The sequence below is a fragment of the Neoarius graeffei genome, chromosome 10 (assembly GCF_027579695.1).
Source record: "Neoarius graeffei isolate fNeoGra1 chromosome 10, fNeoGra1.pri, whole genome shotgun sequence".
In the NCBI taxonomy this organism is placed as follows: domain Eukaryota; kingdom Metazoa; phylum Chordata; class Actinopteri; order Siluriformes; family Ariidae; genus Neoarius; species Neoarius graeffei.
Window position 1 is genome coordinate 81,183,015 of NC_083578.1, and position 27,754 is coordinate 81,210,768.

The 27,754-nt window shown below is 41.9% G+C and overlaps 1 protein-coding gene across 3 annotated transcripts in view; it reads right to left on the reverse strand.

Annotated features, from left to right (window-relative positions):
* gripap1 (GRIP1 associated protein 1) overlaps window positions 1-27,754 on the reverse strand; it is a 259,951-nt gene that overhangs the window by 74,655 nt on the left and 157,542 nt on the right. For all 3 annotated transcript variants that reach the window (XM_060932398.1, XM_060932397.1, XM_060932399.1), the window contains 2 exons: window positions 24,835-24,951; window positions 22,583-22,676 (listed from right to left, as the gene is read on the reverse strand). In XM_060932398.1, the coding sequence (XP_060788381.1) occupies window positions 22,583-22,676; window positions 24,835-24,951 (211 nt within the window). The remainder of the gene's footprint in view (window positions 1-22,582; window positions 22,677-24,834; window positions 24,952-27,754) is intronic.

Consider the following 27,754-nt stretch of genomic DNA (forward strand, 5'->3'; position numbering starts at 1 on the left):
AAGATGGAGCAGCACGAAGAGCGGTTGATTGAGGAAGTGAGGAAGTACGTACATCTATACGACTCCAGTTCTAGTCATTATAAAAAAAAAAAAGTTCTAGTCATTATAAGTAACCGGAGGATAAACACTCCACTAACCACACCCACCAAGTACTCCTAGCGACTTCGCGCCCCCTTGCGTTGTGCCGGTGAATAACATTGCACACGCCTATTATCCCAGCTCAACAATAAATTACAACTGTCTGCGAAAAGCTATCTGCGAAAGCTTTGTCGCATGAGCATGCAGAGGCCTTAAGATTCACAAACACCGTTCAAGCTTTGGCCAATCAGCACGCAGGAATGCAATCGTGATTTTCAATCATGCCAGCGCCGGCGGAGTAGATTAACTTTTCGGCTCGATTCAGAAAATTGACAGCAGGGGACACCGATACTGATTTGAAGTTGCTGAAATGTTGATTCGGGAACCCTTTATTGTTTTGTGATCAGACGGAGACCGACAGATTGTATGTAGAGTGAAGCGGTCACGAATTACAGCTCTGAGGATTTTTCCATGTCATAACTTGGAGGAAAAGAAGGCCGAGGAGGATGGTGTACTGGGGCATGTAGCGATTGTGGTTTCTCACCATAACGGCGATGATTATCCAAACTATGTAGGATGTTAATTTGACACCTGGGGTGGTGAAAACATGGAATCATTAAGATGACTACTTTAACTGCTTATGAACATCGTTACAGAGCAATTACTGGGCAAAACACGTTATCTGACATGAATCTATTCAGCTGTGCAGTGTGTGTGTGTGTTATGTTCACCATTCACAAGTAAACATTTGGAACCTGAAATATCACCTTGGTGCAAAAAAAAAAAATTGTAATCCATAGGTGAAACCCTTCACTCTGTATGAAAATTAAGATTAGCAAATATAGCAAGCCGGACCTTTCACGGCTGACCTCCAACAGTCCGGATTTAGTCTGTATTGAACAGGCGGGCTTATCATGGTGATCCAGTTCACTGCCAAATGCTGAGCCAGTCAAAACAAATGAGGTTTACAAAGTAAACTCTGGACTAAAGCCCTCAAGCAGTGCAGATAAGAAAAAATCAAGAACTGGGTTTTCTTTGGTCTCAAGATCACAAACAACATAACAGACAAAATAAAATATTGTGGGCGGAAACTGAAGAGAAAAAATATTTAGCTCTCACACACACACACCAGCCTTAAAAGGTGCTGATTGCTCCTCAAACGTCTCACCCCCAGGTCAGACGAGTGAAGACTGAGAAAACACACACAGTGTGGTTGTGAAGTCGTCCTGGAACCTCAAAGGATCAGAGACCTTCAACTTTAACACAATGTTTACAATTCGAAGGCACTGGCCTTAATGAAACCTAGTCTGGCATTAAATGCTAAATCAGTCAGTCATGAAATTAAAACAGGAGGAAGGCACGTAGGGGAGAGGAGGATGAAGTGACATCTTCCTGCTCTACTGCGGACACGAAATTAACCCATCTTCTAACAGGCTAACGGGGAGTCTGAAGTACTGGCTATAATCGATACGATCTGGAAAAGGTCTTTACAGGGCAAAAGGTGGGCATATACCTCATCAAAGGGGCATCGTGTGTGTGTGTGTGAGAGAGAGAAATAAAGTGAAGTGAATCTCCATGGAAAACAAATACCGATTCGTTAATTGAAAGTGCTCAACCAAGTATTTAACCAAATCACAAGCGTTAAGGGTCCAGGGTGAAAAGTTATGGTTATGTTTATATATATATATATATATATATATATATATATATATATATATATATATATATATGAGTGTGTGTAGTGGGATTTATGAAGAAAGGAGGAGAAGAAGAGAGGAGGAGAACAAGGAAGAGGAGGAAGAGAAGACAGGAAGAAAAGGAGAAAAAGAACAAGGAGGAAGAGGAGAAGAACAAGGAGGAGGAGATGACAAAGAAAGGGGAGAAGACAGGAAAAAACGACAAAGAAGGGGAGAAGAGATGAGAACAAGGAGGAGGAGGAGAAAAAGAACAAGGAGGAAGAGGAGAAGAACAAGGAGGAGGAGATGACAAAGAAAGGGGCGGAGAGAGGAAAAGACGACAAACAAGGGGAGAAGAGAGGAGGAGAACAAGGAGGAGGACAGGAAGAGAAGGAGAAAAAGAACAAGGAGGAAGAGAAGATGAAGAACAAGGAGGAGGAGATGACAAAGAAAGGGGAGAAGAGAGTAGAAGACGACAAAGAAGGGGAAGGGGAGAAGAGAGGAGGAGAATAAGGAGGAGGAGATGACAAAGAAAGGGGAGAAGAGAGGAGAAGACGACGAAGAAGAGGAAGGGGAGAAGAGAGGAGGAGAACAAGGAGGAGGAGATGACAAAGAAAGGGGAGAAGAGAGGAGAAGACAATGAAGAAGGGGAAGGGGAGAAGAGAGGAGGAGAACAAGGAGGAGGAGGAGGAGGAAGAGAAGACAGGAAGAGAAGGAGAAAAAGAACAAGGAGGCAGAGGAGAAGACAAAAAAGGAGAAGAGGAGGAGAAGACAAAGAAAGGGGAGAAGAGAGGAGAAGAACGAGGAGGAGATTACAAAGAAAGGGGAGGAGAGAGGAAAAGACAACAAAGAAGGGGAGAAGAGAGGAGGAGAACAAGGAGGAGGAGGAAGACAGGAAGAGAAGGAGAAAAAGAACAGGGAGGAAGAGAAGACAAAAAAGGAGAAGAAGAAGAACAAGGAGGAGGAGATGACAAAGAAAGGGGAGAAGAGAGGAGAAGACGACGAAGAAGGGGAAGGGGAGAAGAGAGGAGGAGAACAAGGAGGAGGAGGAGGAAGAGAAGACAGGAAGAGAAGGAGAAAAAGAACAAGGAGGAAGAGGAGAAGGAGAAGACAAAGAAAGGGGAGAAGAGAGGAGAAGAACGAGGAGGAGAAGACAACGACAAAGAAGGGGAAGAAGAGAGGAGGAGAAGAAGGAGAAACTTGCTCCTGGGTGGAAGATTTCCCAGAAGCATTGCGCTGGCGTAACAGTATTTATTCATTCGTACTGAACAGAGATATTCAAGCAGGCTTTGGAGAAACTGAATGCTTCTGGTGATTCTGTAATTAAACGCTCAGACAGTACTGGACTGCGAATAAAGTAAAACACAAATGTTTGTTCTCATGAAGACTGTGGAGCTGAGAAATATAGAGCTTGGTGAACGATACAGGATGCACGAAACCAATGAGGGGAAAAATACACAAGCTCAAAATCCCCGTGTATTGCCTTGTCTTCTGTATTTGCCTGAAAAAACTGACATTTCTCGGCTGGCAGGATTGGAGCCCGGGGTGGTGATCATCCGCTGTTGTAGGTTACCCTCTTCCAAGTTTGACACGTTTTTCCATTCCAAGATGCTTTTCTGCTCAGCATGGCTGCAAACACTGATTTGCTCTAATCAGTCAGGTCAGGTCAGGTCAGGTCATTCTCCTCTGACCTTCCTCGTCATCAACAAGGCGCTTCCACCTGCAGAACTGCCACTGAACCGGAGGTTCTGCTTCTCGTCTGTTTGCGTTTACAGACAGGTGGGTCAGTCCATGAAATGATGTTACTTTTCATTGGTCCGGGATTACATAATCATTTCATCTTTAATTTCCATGATTTAAAGAAATATTTAGCAGATTATCCATAAATATTGTTTGAAGAAATAAAATTAAAAAAAAATGAAGTTTTCTTTTGAAATAAAGAAACGTGAAACATTTTCTTCCCCCGTGACTGGACACGGATGACACGTTTTTTGTGACATGGAATATTTGCTGACTTTGAGATTAAATAAACCTTCATTACTTTCTGAGAATTTCAATAAAATTAGTTTCATGGTACTTGCAATTTAGTTTTACACTCACATAATAAAGTTAAGAAGGTTCTATAAACTATTTAGCTTCGAATTCATCCACTAAAAATAGGTTGTGAACGTAACATTGTGGTGTCCTACCGTGTTACGTCAGAAACCAGGCTTATAAAAAATGATAAAACGAGTTGAAATCATGATTGATGTTTTTAATATAAAGAAGAATATACTATAAAACGATGTAGGTAGAAAGAAATTTAAACAAACGGCAATAAAAGAAATTATCAATGTTTTTTCTCACATCCTAACTTGGCGTCCACTCACTTCCTGGTTCGTTCACAACCTGCGAGACCTATTTACTCACTCTAGGTCAGCTGAACTGACGCGAGAGAACTTCTCGCGGGATCTCACACACCACAACACGTGCTCTAGAGAAGTGCAGATACAAGTGTGACTAAGTAAAGTAATGAATTCAATAATCTCATTCACCCCATATAGGATGAAACTGTTTCCTGTTAATGACTGTTGTTATTGTTCAAATCTTAGAGATTTTATGAAGTTTGTGAAATACTGGTATTTCATATTTTCAGTGTTTATGATGTTGAACTAATATTTCTAATGAATTCTTATTCAGTGTTCATGTTTAAAGTAAGCAAATAAAAGCAAAAAATTAATCTCATCTCATTATCTGTAGCCGCTTTATCCTTCTACAGGGTCGCAGGCAAGCTGGAGCCTATCCCAGCTGACTACGGGCGAAAGGCGGGGTACACCCTGGACAAGTCGCCAGGTCAACACAGGGCTGACACATAGACACAGACAACCATTCACACTCACGGTCAATTTAGAGTCACCAGTTAACCTAACCTGCATGTCTTTGGACTGTGGGGGAAACCGGAGCACCCGGAGGAAACCCACGCGGACACGGGGAGAACATGCAAACTCCACACAGAAAGGCCCTCGCCAGCCATGGGGCTCGAACCCAGGACCTTCTTGCTGTGAGGCGACAGCGCTAACCACTACACCACCGTGCCGCCAAGCAAAAAATTGATTTTATCAATATTTTTCCTTTATTTTTAAAAGCTTGTTCGTGTCCTTGTTACATTAGCAACTGGGTAAATATTTATGGATTTTATCATACATTGTAGAGCAGGAGTTATCTTAACAACTATGTTATATTTTCTTATATGGTCAACGCTTCATGGAAATAAAAGTTGTTTTCAGTTGTAAATTGTTTTAAGTGACTCCCTCTATGTCACATTTTGGTAACCCCATTTCATGGACTGACCCAGGTAGAAGCAGCTCGTTCCACTGCTAACTGAATTCAAGTTATCCAAAAGGAAGCACTGCCAAACACTATGCGTACAAATACTCTGAATAAACAAATCGAAGTATGCATTAACAATTCTCACAGAGTTTAAATGATGACGGAATTCAACAAAACGCGTGGCTGAGTAAACCAGCCGTTCTCAAATGAAATACAGTGGTGGGCAAAAGTTTACATACCCCAACAGAATGTTTCGTTTCTTGCCTATTTCTAAGAGAAATTGAATGATACCGTATTGGCCCGAATATAAGACGACCCTGAATGTTAGACGACCCCCCCTTTTCCAAGTTCATCTTTGGGGAAAAAGTTTTTTGAAGACCAAATGTTGATTCATATAACTCGTATTTATTTCAAAATTCTGTTTAAAATTAGAGGCTTTTGTTTTTCACATTTAAATAGAGGTCATTTCAGTCTCATTTCCGTGAACACTTTTCATAGAAGTAAAAAAAAGAGGCTAAACTGCAGACTACTAGACAAGCCAAATTAAAACATTTAAATTGCATTAATTCAACAAATTTGTCAGGTTTAGATTGAAAGTTCATAAACTTCAGAATGTCAATGCATTAACTTCCCATAGCCTACGGGTATATGGAATACATTTGCAGAACAGTGCAAATGCTTTAAACAATACATTAAGGTTTACAATAATAAACAACTGAAACAATGGAAAGGGTAGTTTGCTAAATTACAGCTACTCAGCACAGAGATCCGCAGCCTCACTTTGCTCACTCTCACTGTCCTCACTTTCACTGTCCTCACTTTCACTTTTGTTTTTGGCGGCATTTTGTCTAGTCCGCGAATTTAAGACTACCCCCCCTTTTTAAGAGCTATTTTTTACAACAAAAACACCGTCTTATATTCGAGCCAATACGGTAATACACAAAAACCTTTATTTCACTTGTGGTTAATGGTTGGCTGAAGTTATTTACTGCATTCATTACTGCGTGTACTCTTTGAAAACCATGAAAACAACAAAAACTACCTAAATGACCCTGATCAAAAGTTTACATACCCCTGTGAATTGGCCTGAAAACCTGTACACAATTTGACAAACAGGACTGAATGGCAATTAAAGGCAACTACCTTCACCTGTGATCCGTTTTCTTCTAATTAGTGGGTGAAAATAAAAGCCAGTAAATTGCTGGACTTTTGAGAGAACCTTTCATCCCTCATCCAGTGCTGCGCGTCATCTTTGAGATTGAGCCATGGGAAAATCGAAGGAATTGTCAAAAGGTAGTTGAGCTTTATAAATCAGGGAAGGGATATAAGAAAATATCAAAGCAATTAAAAATGTCAGTCAGCACTGTTCAAACAATAATCAAGAAGTGGAAAGTCAGGGGCTCTGTCGACACCAAAGCCCGTTCAGGTAGACCAAGAAAAATTTCACCCACCACTGCTAGAAGAATTGTGCGTGATGTAAAGAAGAAGCCCCAAATAACATCTGGTGAACTTCGAGATTCTCTGAAACAAGTTGATGTGGATGTTTCAAAGAGTACAATTAGGAGACTCTTGAGAAGAAATGGGCTGCATGGGAGAGTTGCCAGAAGAAAGCCCGTCTACGATATGCCAGACTGCACAGAGATGCACCCCAAACCTTCTGGCAAAAAGTTGTGTGGAGTGATAAGACCAAAATTGAACTTTTTGGGCACGACACTAAACGCTACATCTGGCGAGGAATCAACAAGGCCTATGACAAAGTACACCATTCCCACAGTAAAACATGGTGGTGGATCTCTGATGTTTTGGGGATGTGTGAACGACAAAGGCACTGGAAATTTGGTAAGAGTTGATGGCAGGATGAATGCAGTCACTTATCAAAAAACACTGGAGGAAAATCTACACGCCTCAGCCCGGAAGCTGCGCACAGGACGAACTTGGACATTCCAGCACGACAATGATCCAAAACACAAGGCTAAATCAACTTGTCAGTGGCTACAACAGCATAAAGTGAAGGTCTTAAGGCCAATTTATGCTGACAACCCAGTCCTCGCAGATAGCGTCGCAGACAGCGTCTGCGTAGCCCCCCCACCTTCGCAGACGCTCTGCGCGCACCTCCCAAAAATTGTGACCACCGCAGAAGCCTCGCAGACAAGAGGGCTCTGATTGGTCCACTCTACATCCGCTGTACACGCACTTCCGCTTTCCTGGTTTGGTTTGTTTTCACGACCGGCATTTTTAAAAACACGAGCGAAGATGGAGCAGCACGAAGAGTGGTTGATTGAGGAAGTACGGACATCTACTGTATACGACTCCAGTTCTAGACATTATAAAAAAAAAAAAAAAAAGTTCTAGTCATTATAAGTAACCGGAGGATAAACACTCCACTAACCACACCCACCAACTACTCCTAGCGACTTCGCGCCCCCTTGCGTTGTGGCGGTGAATAACATCGCGCACGCCTATACTCCCTGCTCAACGATAAATTACAACTGTCTGCGAAAAGCTATCTGCGAAAGCCTTGTCGCAAGAGCATGCAGAGGCCTTTAGAGTGGCCATCTCAGTCTCCTGACCTCAACATTATTGAGCCACTCTGGGGAGACCTCAAACGTGCAGTCTATGCAAGACAGCCCCAGACTTTACAGGAACTGGAGGCTTTTTGCCAAGAAGAATGGGCAGCTTTACCATCTGAAAAGATAAAGAGACTCATTGACAACTATCACAAAAGACTTCAAGCTGTTATTGATGTTAAAGGGGGAAATACACAGTATTAAGAACTGGGGTACGTAAACTTTTGATCAGGGTCATTTGTGTAGTTTTTTTGTCGTCATAATGGTTTAAAAAGAGTTGACATTTTCTTGACAATAAACGGCTTCAGCCAACCATTAACCGCGAGTGAAATCAAGGTTTTTGTGTATCATCATTCAATTTCTCTTAGAAATAGCCAAGAAACGAAACATTCTGTTGGGGTATGTAAACTTTTGCCCACCACTGTACCTAGACGGCGTCTTAAACACTAAAAGCGCTTTTAAGACATGCTCCGAGTTGATCATGTGCATAAAACGATACCTCGGCGTACCTCGGAGTTAAAGTGAAACAGCAGCTCCTGTCACAGGTCCGTGAGGACGCAGTGCTTTTGAAGAGCTACCCCTTTGCGTGCAGCGCAGCCTGGACTTCGTGACAAGAAGCCAGGCATTACTACTGAGCTCGAGTGCATACTCACGCACAAGCAAGTCACACTGTCGAAAACAGACTCCTGTGATGACGTACGAGTCTCTCTGCCCGATTCCAGATCGAAATCTGGGTCATTTCATGTCAGAGAGGGTTTTCTGGGACCATTTACTAAAAAAAAAAAAAAAAAAATCATGTGACTACAGCTGTGCTTTGGGAGGATTGTTAGCTAAATGGAAAAACCTCGTTCAGTCCCAGTGAGGAAAATGAGATTCGTGAACTATTCTAAACCTTGTTAAAGCGCTGGATGATCTCAATATTTTCTGTCAATTATCTGTATTGTTAGCTGATAATGGGAAATCTACTGTTTAATCTACTATTAACTGCTCCAGCGAGTGATTACACGAGATGCTCAAAAACCTATTTTTGCTTCATCCTTTCTGTAGTTTAAACAGCTCTTCTTTTCATAAATGTTAATATGATAATTAAGGTTTTCATCGTAAGGCGACACGGTTTTGCTAGCGAAGCTAATTATCAGGATGCGCACTGTAATCACAATACGATAAGTGCAGAACAAAACACTTCAGAGCATGCTGCTATCGGAAAAATAAATCAACAGCAGGGAGGTGTAATGAAGTCGAGGTACGGCATGTCCTATTCGTCGTTCAAAAGTTTGGGGTCGCCCAGACAATTTTGTGTTTTCCATGAAAAGTCACACTTTTATTTACCACCATAAGTTGTAAAATGAATAGAAAATATAGTCGAGACATTTTTCTGGCCATTTTGAGCATTTAATCGACCCCACAAATGTGATGCTCCGGAAACTCAATCTGCTCAAAGGAAGGTCAGTTTTATAGCTTCTCTAAAGAGCTAAACTGTTTTCAGCTGTGCTAACATGATTGTACAAGGGTTTTCTAATCATCTATCGAGTTGTGTTGTCCCAAGGGGCGGCATCCCTCAGGGGACGAAGTTGGCTCCCCTGTTGTTTGCAGTCTTAGTTAACCCATTGACGCCTGAAACGCCTGCAAAAAAACGTCTGCAAATGCCTAAGCCAGTTTTTAGAAAAGGTCCCCATCTGCCTGAGGGTTTTCTGAAATAAAAATAATAATTAATTGAAAACGCCTATGAAAAATTCAATATCTCAGCCTCTGAAGCACATAAAGACATGAAATAAGTTGCATTTAAAAGATAAAATTCTCTGCTTTTATTGGATCATGCTCATTCAGCATTAACACTAACACATTTTTATAAAAAAAAAAAACAAATCTGGCATGTGTCTTGAAAATAATGACAAATCAACAATGCTGCGTTATGCAACAACCGGCGCTAGGGGCAATGTTGCGCGACGCAGCATCCGACATCAATGGGTTAACAATCCGGTTAGTGATTGGAAAACAAGGGTAAAATATGTAGATGACCTTTCCATACTTGAAATTATTCCTAGATGTTCGACCCGCTTGCTGCCCTTGGTTGCAAGGGATATCTGTACATATGCTTGTAGTCATGGAATGAGGTTGAATCCTACCAAATGTAAAGAACTGTGCATAGACTTTTTACAGTCCAAGCCCTCTTACCCACCTCCCTTGCAAATGTCAGGTCAAGTTATTGAGCAAGTATCTTCCTATAAGTGGCTTGGTGTTTACATTTCAGACAATTTGCCATGGGTTACCCACTGTGAATTTATTGTAAAGAGAGCTCGGAAACGCCTATATGCCTTGCGCGTGTTGAAGAAATCTGGTGTTTCATCATCTGACCTTATTCAAGCTTATTGTAGCCTGGTTAGGCCCACCCTAGAATATGCATCTCCTGTTTGGGCTGGGCTACCAGCCTGTCAAGGTCGGATGGTGGAGGGCATTCAGAGGGCTGCACTTAAAATTATTTTTTCCCGAGCGATCATATGAGTCGGCACTCGCGGGTTGTGGTTTGTCTATGCTGGCAGCGCGCCGCGACGAGGCTTGCAGGAAATTTATTGCCAACATCAGGGAGTCTGGTTTCCTAGCACACATGTTACCACAGCCCGTGAGTGTCGCTCATGGCTACGGTCTGAGGTCTGGTCTGTTCCGCGCTGACTATCGTGTAGCGAGGACCGACCGACTCAGCAACTTTGTGACCTACAAGTTCAGTAGGGACTAAATATGTTTTTTCTGTGTGTTTTATTGTACTGTATTAGTATTTGCTCTCCCTTGTAATTTAGTGGTAACACTACTAAAGGGCTAAGGGGCCGTTCACAATCATCAACATTTTCATGAGCGTACAAAACGTACACTGGGGGGGAGGGGGTTAATCAGCCGTGTACGCTTTTAAAATAGTTATAAAAATGTCGATCCCTCTTTGTATCAACGGCTATACCTCCTTGTATTGACGGCTCTTGATCCGTGGCTATCTCAAGAGAAGATCGTCAATACAGCCCTATCTCACTCCAATGGCTCCAATTGCCGTGTTTGTACACAGCATGAATGCACAATACAGACGTTCCCTGGGCGTCCGACGGTGGCGCTGGCTGATACACACGTTCTGACGTTGCAGAACAATGGCGTCCCAGTGTGAGTGGTTCAATGAGCTGGAGATTTATGTGAAAAATAGGCCAGACACAATACATCGGTCCCCGAACAATGAATACTGCCACTTCATCAATGTGTTCCATTTCGTCAACCACAATTTAAAACGGTCTGAGGCAGTCAGCGCCGGACAAAACCTTTGGAAAAGGTTGAAAACTGATGGTCTGAATGCCGGCCGATGTGCACTGTATCAACAAGGTCGTGAAAGGATGGAAAAACTCAAAGTGCGGCCAAAGAAAACTATTGTGGACCTGTTTCAAAAGGTTAGTTTGACTTTTCTTTGCTTCTGAGGGTAATTTTGGAAGGCTGGCCACGTCAGTGTGGAAAGCTACTGCGTGTAGCTAGGCTGTAGCTAGTAGAGATGCGCGGATGGCGGTTGCAGCCGCGGAGTCCGCAGATAATCCGCGGATCGGGCGGGTGAACTAGCGAAAGTTCCTGTGGTTTCTATTTTTTTGTAAATAAACAAGATCTTTTTTTTAATACAGAAAAATCAACATTTTATTTCGTACACTTTGGGAAGGGGGTGGTTAAAAAGTGTACATTCTGTACACTCATTAAAATGTTGACAATTGTGAACGGCCCCTAAATAAACTGATCATTCATTCGTTCATTAGCCTTCTGAGGCAATGAGCAAACACATTGTACCATTAGAACACTGGAGTGATAGTTGCTGGAAATGGGCCTCTATACACCTATGTAGATATTGCACCAAAAACCAGACGACATTTGCAGCTAGAATAGTCATTTACCACATTAGCAATGTATAGAGTGGATTTCTGATTAGTTTAAAGTGATCTTCATTGAAAAGAACAGTGCTTTTCTTTCAGAAATAAGGACATTTCAAAGGGACCCCAAACTTTTGAACGGTAGTGTATATATATCACAGCAATTTGGCAGCAATGAAGTCGACGCTGAGACTTCGTCGTTCTTTCGTACGTTTCTGACGCTGGAGCCAAACCCGAGTTTACAGCTAAAGAAGTCAGTCTTAAGGGAACCAATTCATTAAACGTTCAAGTGTTTCGGGATTGGACTGTAAAGATGTCGTGTAATTGTGTATGAAGCGAGGCTGAATGCAAATGAGGAGCGATGGCTCAGCAGGCCATCAATCGCTTTATGAATCCATCAATCTACCAACCAAATACTACTTCAGTAACGCCATCTTCAGCTGCTAATGCTGATTCTTTTCAATCAGGCGCTGATTTAGTACATTAACTCACCAGCACACACTTAATCAGAGCATCTGCAGCCTCTCAGTACAGTGGTGTTCTAATCAGCACAGAAGTGACCGGAAAAAAAAAAATAGAGCAGAGAGAGCGAGAGCGCCCCATTCATCCTTGAAGTCGATTTTCATTACAGTAATGTTCATTTGGCCTGGGAGAACGGGCATCAAGGCAGACAGATAACACAGAGGGCAAGAACTGATACTAATCTGAGCAAAGAGCACAGATGCGACAATGGAATCTTTAACCATTGTGTTCTGTTCAGGTCAAAACGACCCATTTTTACTTCAAGTGAAGCCATAGTCGGTTCTTTTCTCCAACATGAAACTTTATGAGCTTTGACGGATTTTCTCGCTCCACTACACAGGGTTCTCCAGAAAATCTGAAGTAGCTGGCTGAAAGAAAAAAAAAAAATAGTAGTACGTGGCTCTGGAATTTGCAGCGGTGCACCCAAGCTATGCTAATGCTAGGGGGGTACATGCTCCCCCTCCCAGGAAAAACTTGAAATTTACATACCTTCTGGTGCATTCTTAGCTAATAAATTACTAACCATTTCCCTGTGAAATGCTTGCAAAATACGTACGAAATTTCCCTCCAGCTTTCTCAGTTTGTAGTACGCTGCCTGGCTCTGTAACATAACTACATATGCTATGGCATGGTCAGGTGGTCCGGCTCAGCCAATCGGAGTGTGAGAATCGATCAACAAATGTGGCGTCACTTCCGGTCATACAAGACAATTTTGTGGTGAAATAATTGGATTTGCAGCAAATTATGGGCAGCAGAGATGATATAAAAAAAAAAAAAAAAATCACGTGAACACAAAGGCAAGTTGTTGTTTTTTTCCAGGACCGAGTAGCCGACGCAGACTCTCTGTGTAAGCGGAGAAAACCACCGGTCGCCGGCGCTTGTGGACATCTCTTGCCCCTTTTCCTCCAAAGCAGTTCCAGGGCTGGTTCGGGGCCAGTGCTTAGTTTGGAACCGGGTTGTGAACCAGCACCGGCCCCGAACCAGCCCTGGAACTGATTTGATGGAAAAGGGGTATCTGACTACACATGAACAATTACTTAGGGATTAAACCGAATGACCTTTTTGGTGCATCTGCTGTACCACAGCTCCATATTTCTATTGCACAGGTAACGTTCAGGTTATTCTCATCCAAGAATCAAAGAGTACAGCAAGCAGTGAAATATCAGTATCAACTGACAAACTGTGTGTACGTTTTTTTTCTTTTTAACAAAAAATTATACTAAGCAGTGAGTTTACTCTATATTACATTACCTCCATGTATCATTTATACCCATACTCGATTTACACACGTCCAAGTAGGAGGATCCCAAAGCAAGTGGTTTTGTTTATCCATCTTACCCAGTGACTGATGCCCCTTTTCCACCAAAGCAGTTCCAGGGCTGGTTCGGGGCCAGTGCTTAGTTTGGAACCAGGTTTTCTGTTTCCACTGACAAAGAACTGGCTCTGGGTCCAGAAAAACCGGTTCCAGGCTAGCACCAACTCTCTGCTGGGCCAGAGGAAAGAACCACTTACGTCAGCGGGGGGCGGAGTTGTTAAGACCAACAACAATAGCAAGACCGCGAAAGGTCGCCATTTTTAAGCGACAAGAAGCAGCAGCTGTACAAACGCCAAGTCATCCATTATTATTATTGTTGTTGTTGCTTCGATGTTCGCGCCAAGGTTTATGCAAACGTAGCGACGTAATGACGTATACAGCGACGTAATGACGTGGCTCCGCTTAGCACCCCGAGTTATGGAAAAGCAAACTGGTTCTCAGCTGGCTCGCAAGTTGAACAAGTTGTGAACCAGCACCAGCCCCGAACCAGCCCTGGAACTGATTTGGTGGAAAAGGGGTACGAGTGTAATGTCTCTTTAAAAGAAGGGGGAGGGGGGAAAGCACCAACAGTCCATTTTCCATGTCACTTTTCTCATCTAAACTGTCCATTTACAGTGGCTAATTCAAACAGTTAGTTTTCTCCTGTGCTGATATCTGCACATTTCCCCCTCCAGAAATTAGTCTTTAAAATGTTACTTAAATAATATTGGCTAGTATATCAGATATATTCCATTCAGCTAGCGTGATACTGAATGAGTCAAAGATATATATGATATGATATACGTACCACAAAAAAAAAAGCCAGTCAATATCATCATACATACACTTTTCCAGTTTTTCAATGTCCGTTGGTATGTTTTTCTCTTGTAAATATGCATAAAGAATGAAGTAGTTTTGGTAGCCTTTCAGGTGTTCAACGCATCTTTCTCTTTCCTGGTGAACAAAGAAATGCTGCTGCGCATGCGCAGCAGAAAACTCTCTCATTGAATATTCACATCAGCTCCGACATGTGGCGTCATGTTGTCTTAACCGCCATGTAATATCGTAAACCATATTCAACGCTCATTCTCTATTGGGTAGAATGACGTAATACACGTAGGATAAGTGATATGCTAATAATACTGCATGCTATCAAACCAAATGAATGGAACCCACTAGAAGGGAATAGAACGCGGGTTTTTATTCCATCAAAAAAAAAAAAAAAAAAAGTGTCCTGTATGTATAATAATCTACTACACTACCGTTCAAAAGTTTGGGGTCACCCAGACAATTTTGTGTTTTCCATGAAAAGTCACACTTTTATCTTGGCACTTTTATGGATAGTAAACTAATTTTTAAAGAAAACAGATTTTATTTTTAAAAAGTGCTCGCAACGTCTTTACCTACTCCGTAGACTCAAAAACTTTGGTGTGAACAAGGACATCCTACAAACAGTGTATAAAAACCTTGTTGAAACCATTCTATCATTTAAGGCCCGGTCCCACTGGCCGATGGACACAAAACGTATGCAAAAAGGACACAGCGGACGAGCAAAATTTCGGGGGTGGCTCTATCCGTTTTCATCCGCTCCAGAAATGGACAAAATTGGCGAAAATTTGCGAAAACAGAACGGAAAAGAACGGACGTGGGTAGTATATAGCGGGGATGTTAAACGCATGTTCATAGGAAGCCTAGCGGATGAAAGCGGATGGAAGTGGATGACAGCTCCGAAGGGGTTACCGGTGATAACTGAGAAGCGGACGCATAGCAGAAAGAGCGGATGCATAGCGGATGAAGGGGATGCATCACGTACGCCTAACGGAAACAAAGGGGATGTTGCGCGGATGTATATCGGATGCAGACCGTTCACTGCGCATGCGGGGGGTATGAATTGCGTCTGCTCCGCGGATATAAAGGGATGCAGCACGCACGCCATCAGCATAAAGCGGAAAGACGTGCTGGCGGCTACATCGATACATCTCTACTACTAGATGATTTTCTCCCCCTTTTTATACAAAATATCGATTGTCCGCTAGGTGTCCTTCTACATACTCTAGACATACTCCAGACATCCTAAATATACGAGATACATCCCAGATATAAACGCTTTGTCCGTTTTGAATACTTTATATACGAGATGCATACGCTTACATCCTTTCTATTTCCGTGCTACTAACGATGAATAGACGTTTCATGTACCTTATCTTTCCTCCCTCTTTCCGTTTTCAGCTGCAGCGGATGTGAGTTGCGAGGATGCCCAGAGGATGCAGAGAGGATACAGCAGACGTTTAACGGATGATGACGGACATAGAACGTTTGTTGCTCGTACATGTCGCAGATTTACATCCTACACGGCGGAAAGTTCATCCGTTCTAAAAGTTTTGTGCAGCTCAAAACTTTTTGCGCGGATGAAATCACAGTGGACGGATGCTCGATGGATAGAGCGTATGAAGCACGTATGCAATGAGTACACAACGGATGCATAGCGTTTTCCAACGGATGGCACAGATTTTTTTTACGTTTTACATCCTCTTTGCATCCGTAAGTGCAGTGGGACCGGGCCTTTAAAGGCGTCGCGCAGTGGCGATAAAAGTCGCATTACTCTGCACCAGAATGCTTTCGAGATTCGAAATTAATTGACCGTCGGTTTTTCAAAAGCTTCCCGCAGTTGTAATCGGTCCTTATTTGGTCATGCCCATCACTTGAAATTTCCCGCGTTCGCAGCGCCCCCTCTCGGTCAATGGAACAGCTGCGTGACGTCATACCAGTAACCACTCGGTGCAGTTGCAACGGCGGACACACCAGAAAATAGGAGCGATGCTGAGGAAATTAGCTTTGATTTTACCGATACAGAAGAAGAAAATGGCCCACAAGTAGAGATTTTGACAGCTGAATGTCCTGGTGGTATCCAGCCTTACAGATTTGAACCTGAGCGCTCATCTTCAGAAGAAAATGAGGACAGTTCTGACGACGGTTCTGACGACGACAGAAACGAAGACGAGAATGAAGAAGACCGGCGACTTGAAGACTTGTTTTGGTTGGTTTCTCTGGACTAAATCACTACTTGTGTGTATTTTTAAAGACCATTTTCACTTGAATTAGAATGCTGTGTGATTAATCTATGATTATGTGTAATACTGATAGCTGTAGGGGGTGAAAGTATAGCTAGAAAGATTGAATTCTAGCAACTTGACAGCTTGCGATCTCGCGAAATGCAGTGGGCCTTCGGATACGGTAGACCCCTTGATATTCCAGTTTTCATCGTTTTCCTTTTATTGCGGTTGATTTTAACTTGATATTCAGTATGTTATAGGCTGGGAGTATTGAGCTTTGTATTGTATTGTTTAGTAAACGTACAATCGTCAGTAATAAGTGATAATTATTAGTTAAAGGCAGCTCTGTGGCATAAATCTTTCAATTAATCTTCTGTCATCCATTTGCTAAAATTATGTGCCACATATGTTATCAAGACAACACTTCATGTGACAAAGATATGACAAATACATAAATGTATGAAAATCATTTTGTACAATTAACGATTGATACATAGAAACACTTAAAACATGTGTTTTTAAAAAAAATATTTTTTTTCTATCAATACCTAGCCATGACCTTGAAATCAGATCCATTGATAACAACAGTCACAAATAGTGTTCAGTGTTCGTTGTTACAGCCGAACACAATACACCGATTAGGCATTTTGTATCACAGAATATTAATACATCATTTCATAGTGTTTTGAGTGTTCAAAACTATCCACAAACTGAATAAATCCACAAAGTAAACAACTCTGGTAAACGCACGCTATAGAGAAAACATGGCGACAGGCCAGCATCACCCAAGGGAGGTTACTGGTATGACGTCACACATAAGTTGACCTAGTTAACGGCTGGCTGCCTAAATTTGGCTGTGCGCGTCGACTTTAAATGCTTGTAGCGGGCGCATCGTGACACTGAGATCGCGGGAAACCGAGGGGCTTGAATAACCCACCAAACCCGACATTTTGACACGTGATATACCCTGATTGCTGAAATTACCGCACGATGCCTTTAATATGATCATGTGGTATGGTAACTTGAACATGCAGAGAAAAAACAAGCTACAGAGAATAGTGAATATGGCTACAAAGATAATAGGAAAGCCACAAAAGCACTTAAGTATAATGTATGATGAACAGATTTTAAATAAAACCAGGAAAATCATAAATGATCTTTCCCACCCGCTCCACTGTGAATTCCAGCTTCTACCCTCTGGGAGGCGTTTTAGGCCGAATCCCATTTCACCCCTTGGCCCTACCCCTTGGCCCTTCCCCTCCATTTTGCGCGTTCACGTGAAGGGGTAGGGGTATCCCAATCCCAGTTAACGCGGAGGGGTAGGGGAAGGGGGAGGGCTTCTGTACCCCTCCAAACGGAGATTTTCCTGGAGCTGACTCCGAACGAAGGGGTTTGAGTGATTTCCCACAATGCCATGCGGATTTCAGCGAGATTTCATGCGGATTTCAGAAAGATGGCGGTTCCCACGGCGAAAGATTGTCATAAATGTATTTTCTCCATTATTTACGTGTTTTAAGTTGTTATCCAGAGGAAACACGCCGCTTGATTCGCTTTCGAGCTGAGAATGAGCAGCGATTTCTGAAATCCAAGCTGCTGCTAAAAAGCTTTGGGAGTGAGTATTGTTTTCGGTTGCTTGACTGCGTACGTTTTGTTCTGTTATTCTCGCTTTTATTGTTTACATGAGTGTTCTGACACCTCATTCTGTCGGATGTGGTGCACGAAGCGCCAAAGATATCCCATTCAGTGGTGTTAGTTAACAAATCACACCCTGCCAGCAGAGATTTCTGGTTCTGCCTCTGGCTCTGACTGTAGCGGCTGGTCGCAGCCAGTGACGCATTTGGTCGCGTTTTGCTAACGTAAACGCTGACGGAGGTACGCGATGACGTATGCGATCGTTGAAGGGCTATCCCAATACGTAGGGGTTGAATTTCAAGCCCTATCCCTTGTAGCTCACCAAGGGGAAGGGGGAGGGGAAGGGGTAGAAATTAGAATTGGGATTGGGCCTTAGAGTGCCCAACGCTAATAAGAACATCTTTAAAAACTCCTTCGTCCCAAAAGGAACAAGGGCGATAAATAATACAGGGATTCTTACTTGATTCACCCCAGTTCTTTTTATTGGTCCGATTACTTATTTATTATTATCTATGATATTTATTACTTTTCAGCTATTTCATTCTTTTAAACACTCTTTTGAGTGCTAATTTTTATAATAACTTAGTTTTCTCTTCTTCTGTTTTTACAAAATGCACGGCTTGAATGCTTGATTTGTGTATTGTGATTTTAATGTTTAATTGTTTAAATGTTTGTGGTGAAACTGAAGACAAATTTCCACATTGTGGACAATAAAGTATTCGTATTTACCACCATAAGTTGTAAAATGAATAGAAAATATCGTCGAGACATTTTTCTGGCCGTTTTGAGCATTTAATCGACCCCACAAATGTGATGCTCCAGAAACTCAGACCCCGTCCACACGTAGCCGGGTATCTGCTAAATCGAAGATATTTTTCTACGTTTTGGCCTGTCATCCACATGAAAACACATCAAAAACGAATATCTAAAAAAACTCCGGGCAAAGTGAAGATTTTTGAAAACTCCGTGTATGCCTTTTCGTGTAGACAGAGATAACCGGAGGTTTGCGTTTTAGAACGTCACAATCTGCGCCAAAAAAATGACAACAAATCTGCCCTGACGTCAAACGTGCGACCTTTGTTTACTGCAGAGGCCAGATTAAGCATGGACTTAAGCTAGCCGCACACCACGGCGATCCACGCGGTACCGAACCGACCCATTTCAGAGCCGACTCCCGACAGGGCACGCACATATCCCCCGACTGTTGACGAGTGCAGTCGCGATTGAAGCGACACGTGACAACTTAATAGCTTTGTGATTGGCTATTGGATATAGTTACTGTTAAATCCAACACTTGAAGATGCTACAGGCTGAATTACAAATGACACAACATGGAATATGTAGCGCACTATCTAGGCTGCATGAGCTATTATTCCCAACCTTAAATAGTGCACTTATATAGGGGAGTTAAAGCGATTTGGAATTCAGCCACACAACTTGAGCAGAGTGGCTTTCCAGCCCACTGTGTCTATGGATAAAGCTTCAGTCTATGGAATTACAGTATATACCTGCATTAGGTGCTACCAACACGTATTTCTCGCACTAGAAATTGTGTTTAATGATGTCACGTGTTATATGCGAAAGATATGATTGGCTATTGCTAGTGACTCTCGCCGATCAGTCTGGCTCCCGATTAGTTTTTCGAATCGGCTGTGAGATGAGTCGGTACCATCGAAAACTAGTCTTTACGCCTGACTCGCGACTTCAGTTGGCTCGGTACGCTGAAAATCGGCGTGGTGTGCGGCTAGCTAAAGAGTAATGGATCGGAGTAGTGCCTTGAAAGCGTTAATTATTGTGCAGGTGCTATTTACATGTTTAATTTTAGAAGCCCAACTACTGCTCCAAGAGCACAGGCGATGTGATTGGGGGGAGGATTTGGGGAAATAACCATCTACAGGTTTGGAATGCTTATGAATGTGATTGAAAACGCAGATGTTCAGTTATGTGTGGAAGGGATTTTTTTCGAAGACGAGGTGGTGTGGATAAAACATTTTTATAAACGGAGGGGGGGGGGGAATGTTCGGTTTCAAAAATACCCGGCTACGTGTGTACATGGCATCAATCTGCTCAAAGGAAGGTCAGTTTTATAGCTTCTCTAAAGAGCTCAACTGTTTTCAGCTGTGCTAACATGATTGTACAAGGGTTTTCTAATCATCCATTAGCCTTCTGAGGCAATGAGCAAACACATTGTACCATTAGAACACTGGAGTGAGAGTTGCTGGAAATGGGCCTCTATACACCTATGGAGATATTGCACCAAAAACCAGCTAGAATAGTCATTTACCACATTAGCAATGTATAGAGTGGATTTCTGATTAGTTTAAAGTGATCTTCATTGAAAAGAACAGTGCTTTTCTTTCAAAAATAAGGACATTTCAAAGGGACCCCAAACTTTTGAACGGTGGTGTAGTGTATACTATAAGAAGGCATGGATACACTTGGGAACTAAAGCCTAGGTCACAACCGGACGTACGATTTTTTGGCTGTGCGATTTTTGGCGTTTCCCAAATCGCTGCGTTTTTTTTTGTTCGTGGAGAAAGACGCACGTTGACCGTAATGGTGATGATACACGGGGCAACTTTTTGGGCAATGTTGCCGAGCAATGTTGCTGGCAACGGGCAACTAGGTGAGACACAGGGCAACTTTTCAGGGCAACTAACAATGGGCAACAACAGTTAGCAACGGCAGTTTACAGTTAGCTAAAAAAAAAAAAAAAAAAAAAAAAATCGATGTCTTAATTTTTGCTGTGACCATTTAATCAAGCTGTCTGTTGTTTTTTAGAGCTTTGGTGAGGTAAATTCCTCCATATAGAATATTAAAATAACAACTTACCGGCGTAAAAACAGATGAGTAGTCTCTCCATCTCTTCACTCCACTGACACTGAGCGGCCGCCATATTTGTTTGAAATTTCTGATCCGAACCTCACCGGAGGTCACATGACTCGATACTCGCGTTCTGATTGGCTTATCTCAAAAAGTTGCCAGAGATTATCAAAACCATTCAGAAAGAAACAATGTTGCCCAAGCTCAATAGAAAAGAGTCAAAACGCAATTGCCCAAAAAGTTGCCCCGTGTATCATCACCATAAGTTTGTCTTGCAACCTGAAAAAAACGTAAGCGCCCGTAGAGTTTGTTTGACATGACAAAGAACCTCTGCGGCCGGTCTGCGGCTCGAAAATCAGCACGTCACATGCGCGCCCTCCGTGCGTTTCTTGCGTTTTTTGCATGTAGGCCGGCTGTAGGAGCGCGTACGGCCGGTTGTGATCGAGGCTTAAGTGATTGACAGCCTCTGGACTTTGGTATTGGCAGAAGGGGCGGGCCTATTAAACAAGCGTCCCTACTTGTTTTTGCCTTTTTTTTTTGAACAGTCATTGGTCCTACCGGTCTCAGCTACCAAAGCCAATATAACAAGAGCACATCTATTACCAAGTAGCAAACAAAACGCAAAGGTTAAATAACATTTTTACACAAAACAACCCACACAGAGCGCCCTGCAGCTGAGATCACAGACAGTTTATTTTCCACACTACTGCTTCAAATCATATTCGCGAATAATGCGGAGCCATTCCGAAAATAGCACCATTATAAATAAAGCCTGCAAAACGTTTACAGAGAAATTAGACAAGCAAGAAAGCAAAACAAGTTCAGAGAGGACTGAAATACAACTGAATATTCACAGTACACCAGCTGCTTACATGGACTTGGAAATTTTACTGCCTCAAATGTTGAGATGTATGGACTGAATTGCGAGTTGCAGAGCAAAGATCAAAAGTCTGATGAAAATTAGGGAAAGCTCTCCCTTGTTTTGGTACTCGCTAGTACTGATACCGAGATGAATATCCTACTTAGCATTAAGAAACCAAGGTGTTGTGGAACGTTTTATTTAGCCATGTTTTATGTTTAGAAAAGCATGGTAAAAGGAAGCGTGTCACAGTGCTCAGTGAACGGAAGTGACGATCGCATCGCTGCTGCACATTTACAAATACTGACGTATATGCACAGTAATTCATCAGGGCCCTTGTGTTACAGAGAGGTCGTAGTTCCTCCTCTAGATGCTTCTACAGAGGCGATTATGCAGGCTTTGATTGCTGTCATTAATTCTGAAATAACTATGTGCACATACCGGTCGTTTCCTCCCGTATCAGAGAATTTTGGTCAAGTACAAGTAAATGAGCAACGTATCGGATCAATACCTGCATCAGTACTGATGGATCCCTGATTAAAATACTTCATTAACAAGATGAATGAAAGACGCGAATGAATAAAAACTCCAAATGTGCAATAGAACAGCCTTAAAACTCTGAGGAAGCTGCATATCATTTATGAAATATATCTATTTATAAAACCCAATATAAAAGATTACATAGACTATGTAACATCATGACAGCTTTTTATTTCATGCCCCAACGGCCAGCGGTTGGTCTCCTGATAAGTAAGAATTAAAAAAAGGAATTGAGGCGTGACTAACGGCTGACTGAAACTGCAAACACGGCAGCGTTACAGCTCAGGACAAAGCAAACAAGCCCAGGGCCAAAAACCACAAATGGAGAGCCAGTGAGCCTCTTACCTCTCCTGCTGTCCATGACGTACGTCTCGATGATGGCGCTCTTCTTGCAGATGTCATCGGCCATGGAGGCGCAGCTGACCTCCAAGTGTTTCACCTTGATGCAAGAACAAACAGAACATGCTATACTGGTCCCTCAATGCACCAGGAGGCACGACAAACGGTTTAAAGGAACTGGATGGGGCAGGTGAAAGAAAGAAAGAAAGAAAGAAAAAGAAAGAAAGAAAGAAAGAAAGAAAGAAAGAAAGAAAGAAAGAAAGAAAGAAAGAAAGAAAGAAAGAAAGAAAGAAAGAAAGAAAGAAAGAAAGAAAGAAAGAAAGAAAGAAAGAAAGAAAGAAAGAAAGAAAGAAAGAAAGAAAGAAAGAAAGAAAGAAAGAAAGAAAGAAAGAAAGAAAGAAAGAAAGAAAGAACAGAAGAAAAAGAAAAAGGAGAGAAAGAAAGAAAGAAGTAGAAAAAGAAAGGAAAAAATAAACAGAAAAAGGAAGAAAGAATAAACAAACAGAATAAGAAGGAAAAAGGAAAGAAAGGAAAAAGGAGAGAAAGAAAAAAAAATAAACAGAAAAAGGAAGAAAGAATAAACAGAATAAGAAAGAAGGAAAAAGGAAAGAAAGAAAAAACTAGAAAAAGAAAGGAAAAAAGAGAGAAAGAAAAAGAAACAGAAAAAGGAAAAAGGAGAGAAAGGAAAAAAATAAACAGAAAAAGGAAGAAAGAATAAATAAACAGAATAAGAAAAAAATAAAAAGAACAGAAAAGGAAAGAAAGAGGAAAAAGGAAAAGAAAAAGAAAAAGGAGAGAAAGAAAAATAACAAGCAGAAAAAGAAAGAAAGAAAGAAAGGAAAAAGGAGAGAAAAGAAAAAATAAAAACAAAAGGAAAGAAATGAAAATAAATAAATGAACAAACAAACAAAAGAAAAAGGAAAAAGGAGAGAAAAGAAAAAAGTGAAAGAGGGAAAAAAGGAAAAAGGAGAGAAAGAAAAAGAACTAGAAAAAGAAAGGAAAAAGGAGAGAAAGAAAAAAATAAACAAACAGAAAAAGGAAGAAAGAATAAACAGAATAAGAAGGAAAAAGGAAAGAAAGGAAAAAGGAAAAAGAAATAGAAAAAGAAAGGAAAAAGGAGAGAAAGAAAAAAATAAACAGAAAAAGGAAGAAAGAATAAATACAGAATAAGAAAAAAATAAGAACAGAAAAGGAAAAAGAGGAAAAAGGAAAAGAAAAAGAAAAAGGAGAGAAAAATAAATAAAAATAAACAAAGAAAAAAGGAGAGAAAAAAATAAACAAGCAGAAAAAGAAAAAGGAAAGAAAAGAAAAAAATAAAAACAAAAGGAAAGAAATGAAAATAAATAAATGAACCAACAAAAGGAAAGAAAGAAAAAGGAAAAAGGAGAGAAAAGAAAAAAGAAGTGAAAGAGGGAAAAGAAAGAAGGAAGGAAGGAGGGGAAAAAGGAAGAGAAGGAAGGAAATAAAGAAAGGAAAAATGAGAGAAGGAAAGAAGGAAGGAACTACATAAAGGAAAAGAAAAGAAAAGAGGACATCCTGCTGTTTCTCCTTCACTTAAAGGAAAAGTGAATGGTGACGGTCACAGGATCTTCCCGGGTTTTGGCCCGTGACCCAAAGATGATCAGAGTCAGGAAATGCAGTCAAACGGCCGAGTCGAGTCTCAGCTGTTCCAGCCGACCGAAATCAGTGCACTGACTTCATTTCCACCAGGGCACTGAACCCTGCAGCTCAGGAATAAGTCCCTGGCAGAGTTTATCAGTTCACCCAAAGCATTATGGCCCATGAGGATCAGCACGAAGTTCTCAGCTTTTTCACACCGATTCCATAAATATAAAACATGTAAATATTACACGCACTGTACATTACCACTGTATTATCAGAAAAGTTTTCAAGATGATCAGATTTTCACTTCTACGCACGGTGCACTTTAACCACCGTCAGATCGGGTGCTAATACACTCTGCTCTGATCGCTCGAGAGTCACGCTGAGCTCTTGATCGAGGCCCCCAATCATCAGCTGCTCTGCTCTGCATTTCCGATTCTCCTTCACTTAGAAGCTACTTTGGATAAAAGCATCTGCTAAATAAATAAAACTTTACAGCGCAAAACGTGGCGCTATTAGATGCTTCTGTTACAGTCGCCATGATTAGCCATTAATCGCAATCATGTCACGCACAGGCGAGGACATTTTTATCCTCAGTAGAGAAGGAATCAATGCAATCCTCAGCCAGAATGTAGGAGAGAAGTTAAAGGTCGCACCTTCTCCTCAAGCAGCCACTTCTCCTGCTGCACCTCGGCCAGCCTCTGGAAGAGTTCGTTGACCTCGTCATCAGAAAGGTCAGCTGGTCTTTGGGATTGAGGACTGCTCGTGTTGGACTGCAAACAGAGACACAAAAAGAGAAATAAAGATCACTTTCTTTCCTGTGCATGGCTCATCAGAGAATTCAGATTATTGGCTTTCGTAAACTTTTTGGACAAACGATAAACAATCCGAAATGGACATTTCTGCAACTCCAAGCCTTGACCACCTGACATTTTTCTTCCAGGTCTAAAATTTACGACTCTGTATACTATAAATGTTTCAGCACATGCTCATGGGCTTGACTTCGGATGGATGGATGGATGGATGGATGGATGGATGGATGGATGGATGGATGGATGGATGGATGGATGGATGGATGGATGGATGGATGGATGGATGGATGGATGGATGGATGGATGGATGGATGGATGGATGGATGGATGGATGGATGGATGGATGGATGGATGGATGGATGGATGGATGGATGGATGGATGGATGGATGGATGGATGGATGGATGGATGGATGGATGGATGGATGGATGGATGGATGGATGGATGGATGGATGGATGGATGGATGGATGGATGGATGGATGGATGGATGGATGGATGGATGGATGGATGGATGGATGGATGGATGGATGGATGGATGGATGGATGGATCTTCCAGGTCTAAAATTTACGACTCTGTATACTATAAATGTTTCAGCACATGCTCATGGGCTTGACTTCGGATGGATGGATGGATGGATGGATCTTCCAGGTCTAAAATTTACGACTCTGTATACTATAAATGTTTCAGCACATGCTCATGGGCTTGACTTCGGATGGATGGATGGATGGATGGATGGATGGATGGATGGATGGATGGATGGATGGATGGATCTTCCAGGTCTAAAATTTACGACTCTGTATACTATAAATGTTTCAGCACATGCTCATGGGCTTGACTTCGGATGGATGGATGGATGGATGGATCTTCCAGGTCTAAAATTTACGACTCTGTATACTATAAATGTTTCAGCACATGCTCATGGGCTTGATTTCGGATGGATGGATGGATGGATGGATGGATGGATGGATGGATGGATGGATCTTCCAGGTCTAAAATTTACGACTCTGTATACTATAAATGTTTCAGCACATGCTCATGGGCTTGACTTCGGATGGATGGATGGATGGATCTTCCAGGTCTAAAATTTACGACTCTGTATACTATAAATGTTTCAGCACATGCTCATGGGCTTGATTTCGGATGGATGGATGGATGGATGGATGTTCTTCCAGGTCTAAAATTTACGACTCTGTATACTATAAATGTTTCAGCACATGCTCATGAGCTTGACTTCTTTTGTTACACCGAGTCAGTCACTCAGTATTTCTGAGGATGGATGGATGGAGAAATGTGTCCATTTTCATAAAAATGAATGAACTCTGTTGGTGCAGTGCATCAGGAGTGAGAAAAAGAACACAAGAAAACACAGAAATAATAATTTCAAAAATTAAATTTTAAATAAAAAGGAGAGGACATTATAAATTTCCTCTTATGAGCAAATCAAGTGACCCCAAGTTTGGGAAGTCACTGAGGGGGCTGGAATTTTAAGCTGAATACACGTGCACTATACATTAATAATAATAATAATAATAAAAAATATAGCTGCAAGCGGCAATGAAGGGCCTGAGCACCTCCGGTTCCGCGACTCATCACACAATCCACACGCATCTGAGATGTGCAATAAAAGCTTGCATATCTGCTGTGTGCACCACCAGTGATTAATCTGTCGGCAGTGGAGTCATTACTGTGCAGATCCAAATGGTGGCGCTATACCAGAGGGTCACTTTGGGCATGCGGAGATCATCAGAACCATCATATCCTATAACCTGTGAAGGCATGCTACAAGCTATTTATAATCAAGACCACTGCGAAAAATTTTAAAATATCGCACGGCTGTATGAATAAAGTAACTTTGGGAAGCGTGATTGCTCGCACCGAGGTCCATGTCATCAGCCTGTGGTCTCTGTGAGTACGGGATCCCTTTATAAACCGCATCCAGCAGCTTATCTTTCACCCGAGTATGTATGTATATTTGGATGAACAGTTGGAAGGTTGAACAGATTTGATGCCTAGATAATAAGTAAAAGAGTCTGGGTGCTAAACTGGCCTGCCTGCAGAGTCATATCCATCTTATACTCATCTAACAACAGTCGCTCTTTCCGAATGACTGTCAAACAAAATTTAGAAATAATTTATTTTCATCGCAAGTGGCAATGAAAGGCCCGAGCACCTCCGGTATACCAAATCTGGCATGAATCCAACAAACTGCCTCGGAGAAGAACGTCAAAATGTAACGCGTGTCAAAATGCACAAAACCAAAACTAACTCACTTCCTGTTGAGTATGGCTAATACTCTGTACATTACAATTCTGTTTGTCTTGCGGCAGCCCAAACATCTACCAAATTTGACATGGATTGGTGAAACTATATACTGGGCAGAAGTCTCAGTGACATGTGGGGGTGCTATGGAGTCCCCTGGAAACATCTGGGGCCAAGCTTCTATCCCTGAGTAACAGTGGCCAGGACCAAATTTCATGAGTTTTCACCCATGGGAACCACCTCAAAAATGGCCAAGTCTTGAAGAAGAAAAAGAAGAAGAATCCTTCGGAAAACCTCCAGTGCTCGAACCATAATAATAATAATATAGGAGCAGCATTTTCAGTCACAGCTTAAGGACTCCTAAACGTCCCATGTCCTCTGTCGCGCTGAAATAGAGATGTGGAACAAGCACAATGTAAACACTCGAATGCACGGCTACTTAGCACCTTCCATCTGTCCATCCATCTGTCCACCTGGAAAAACTTCACGCTACACAAACACAGC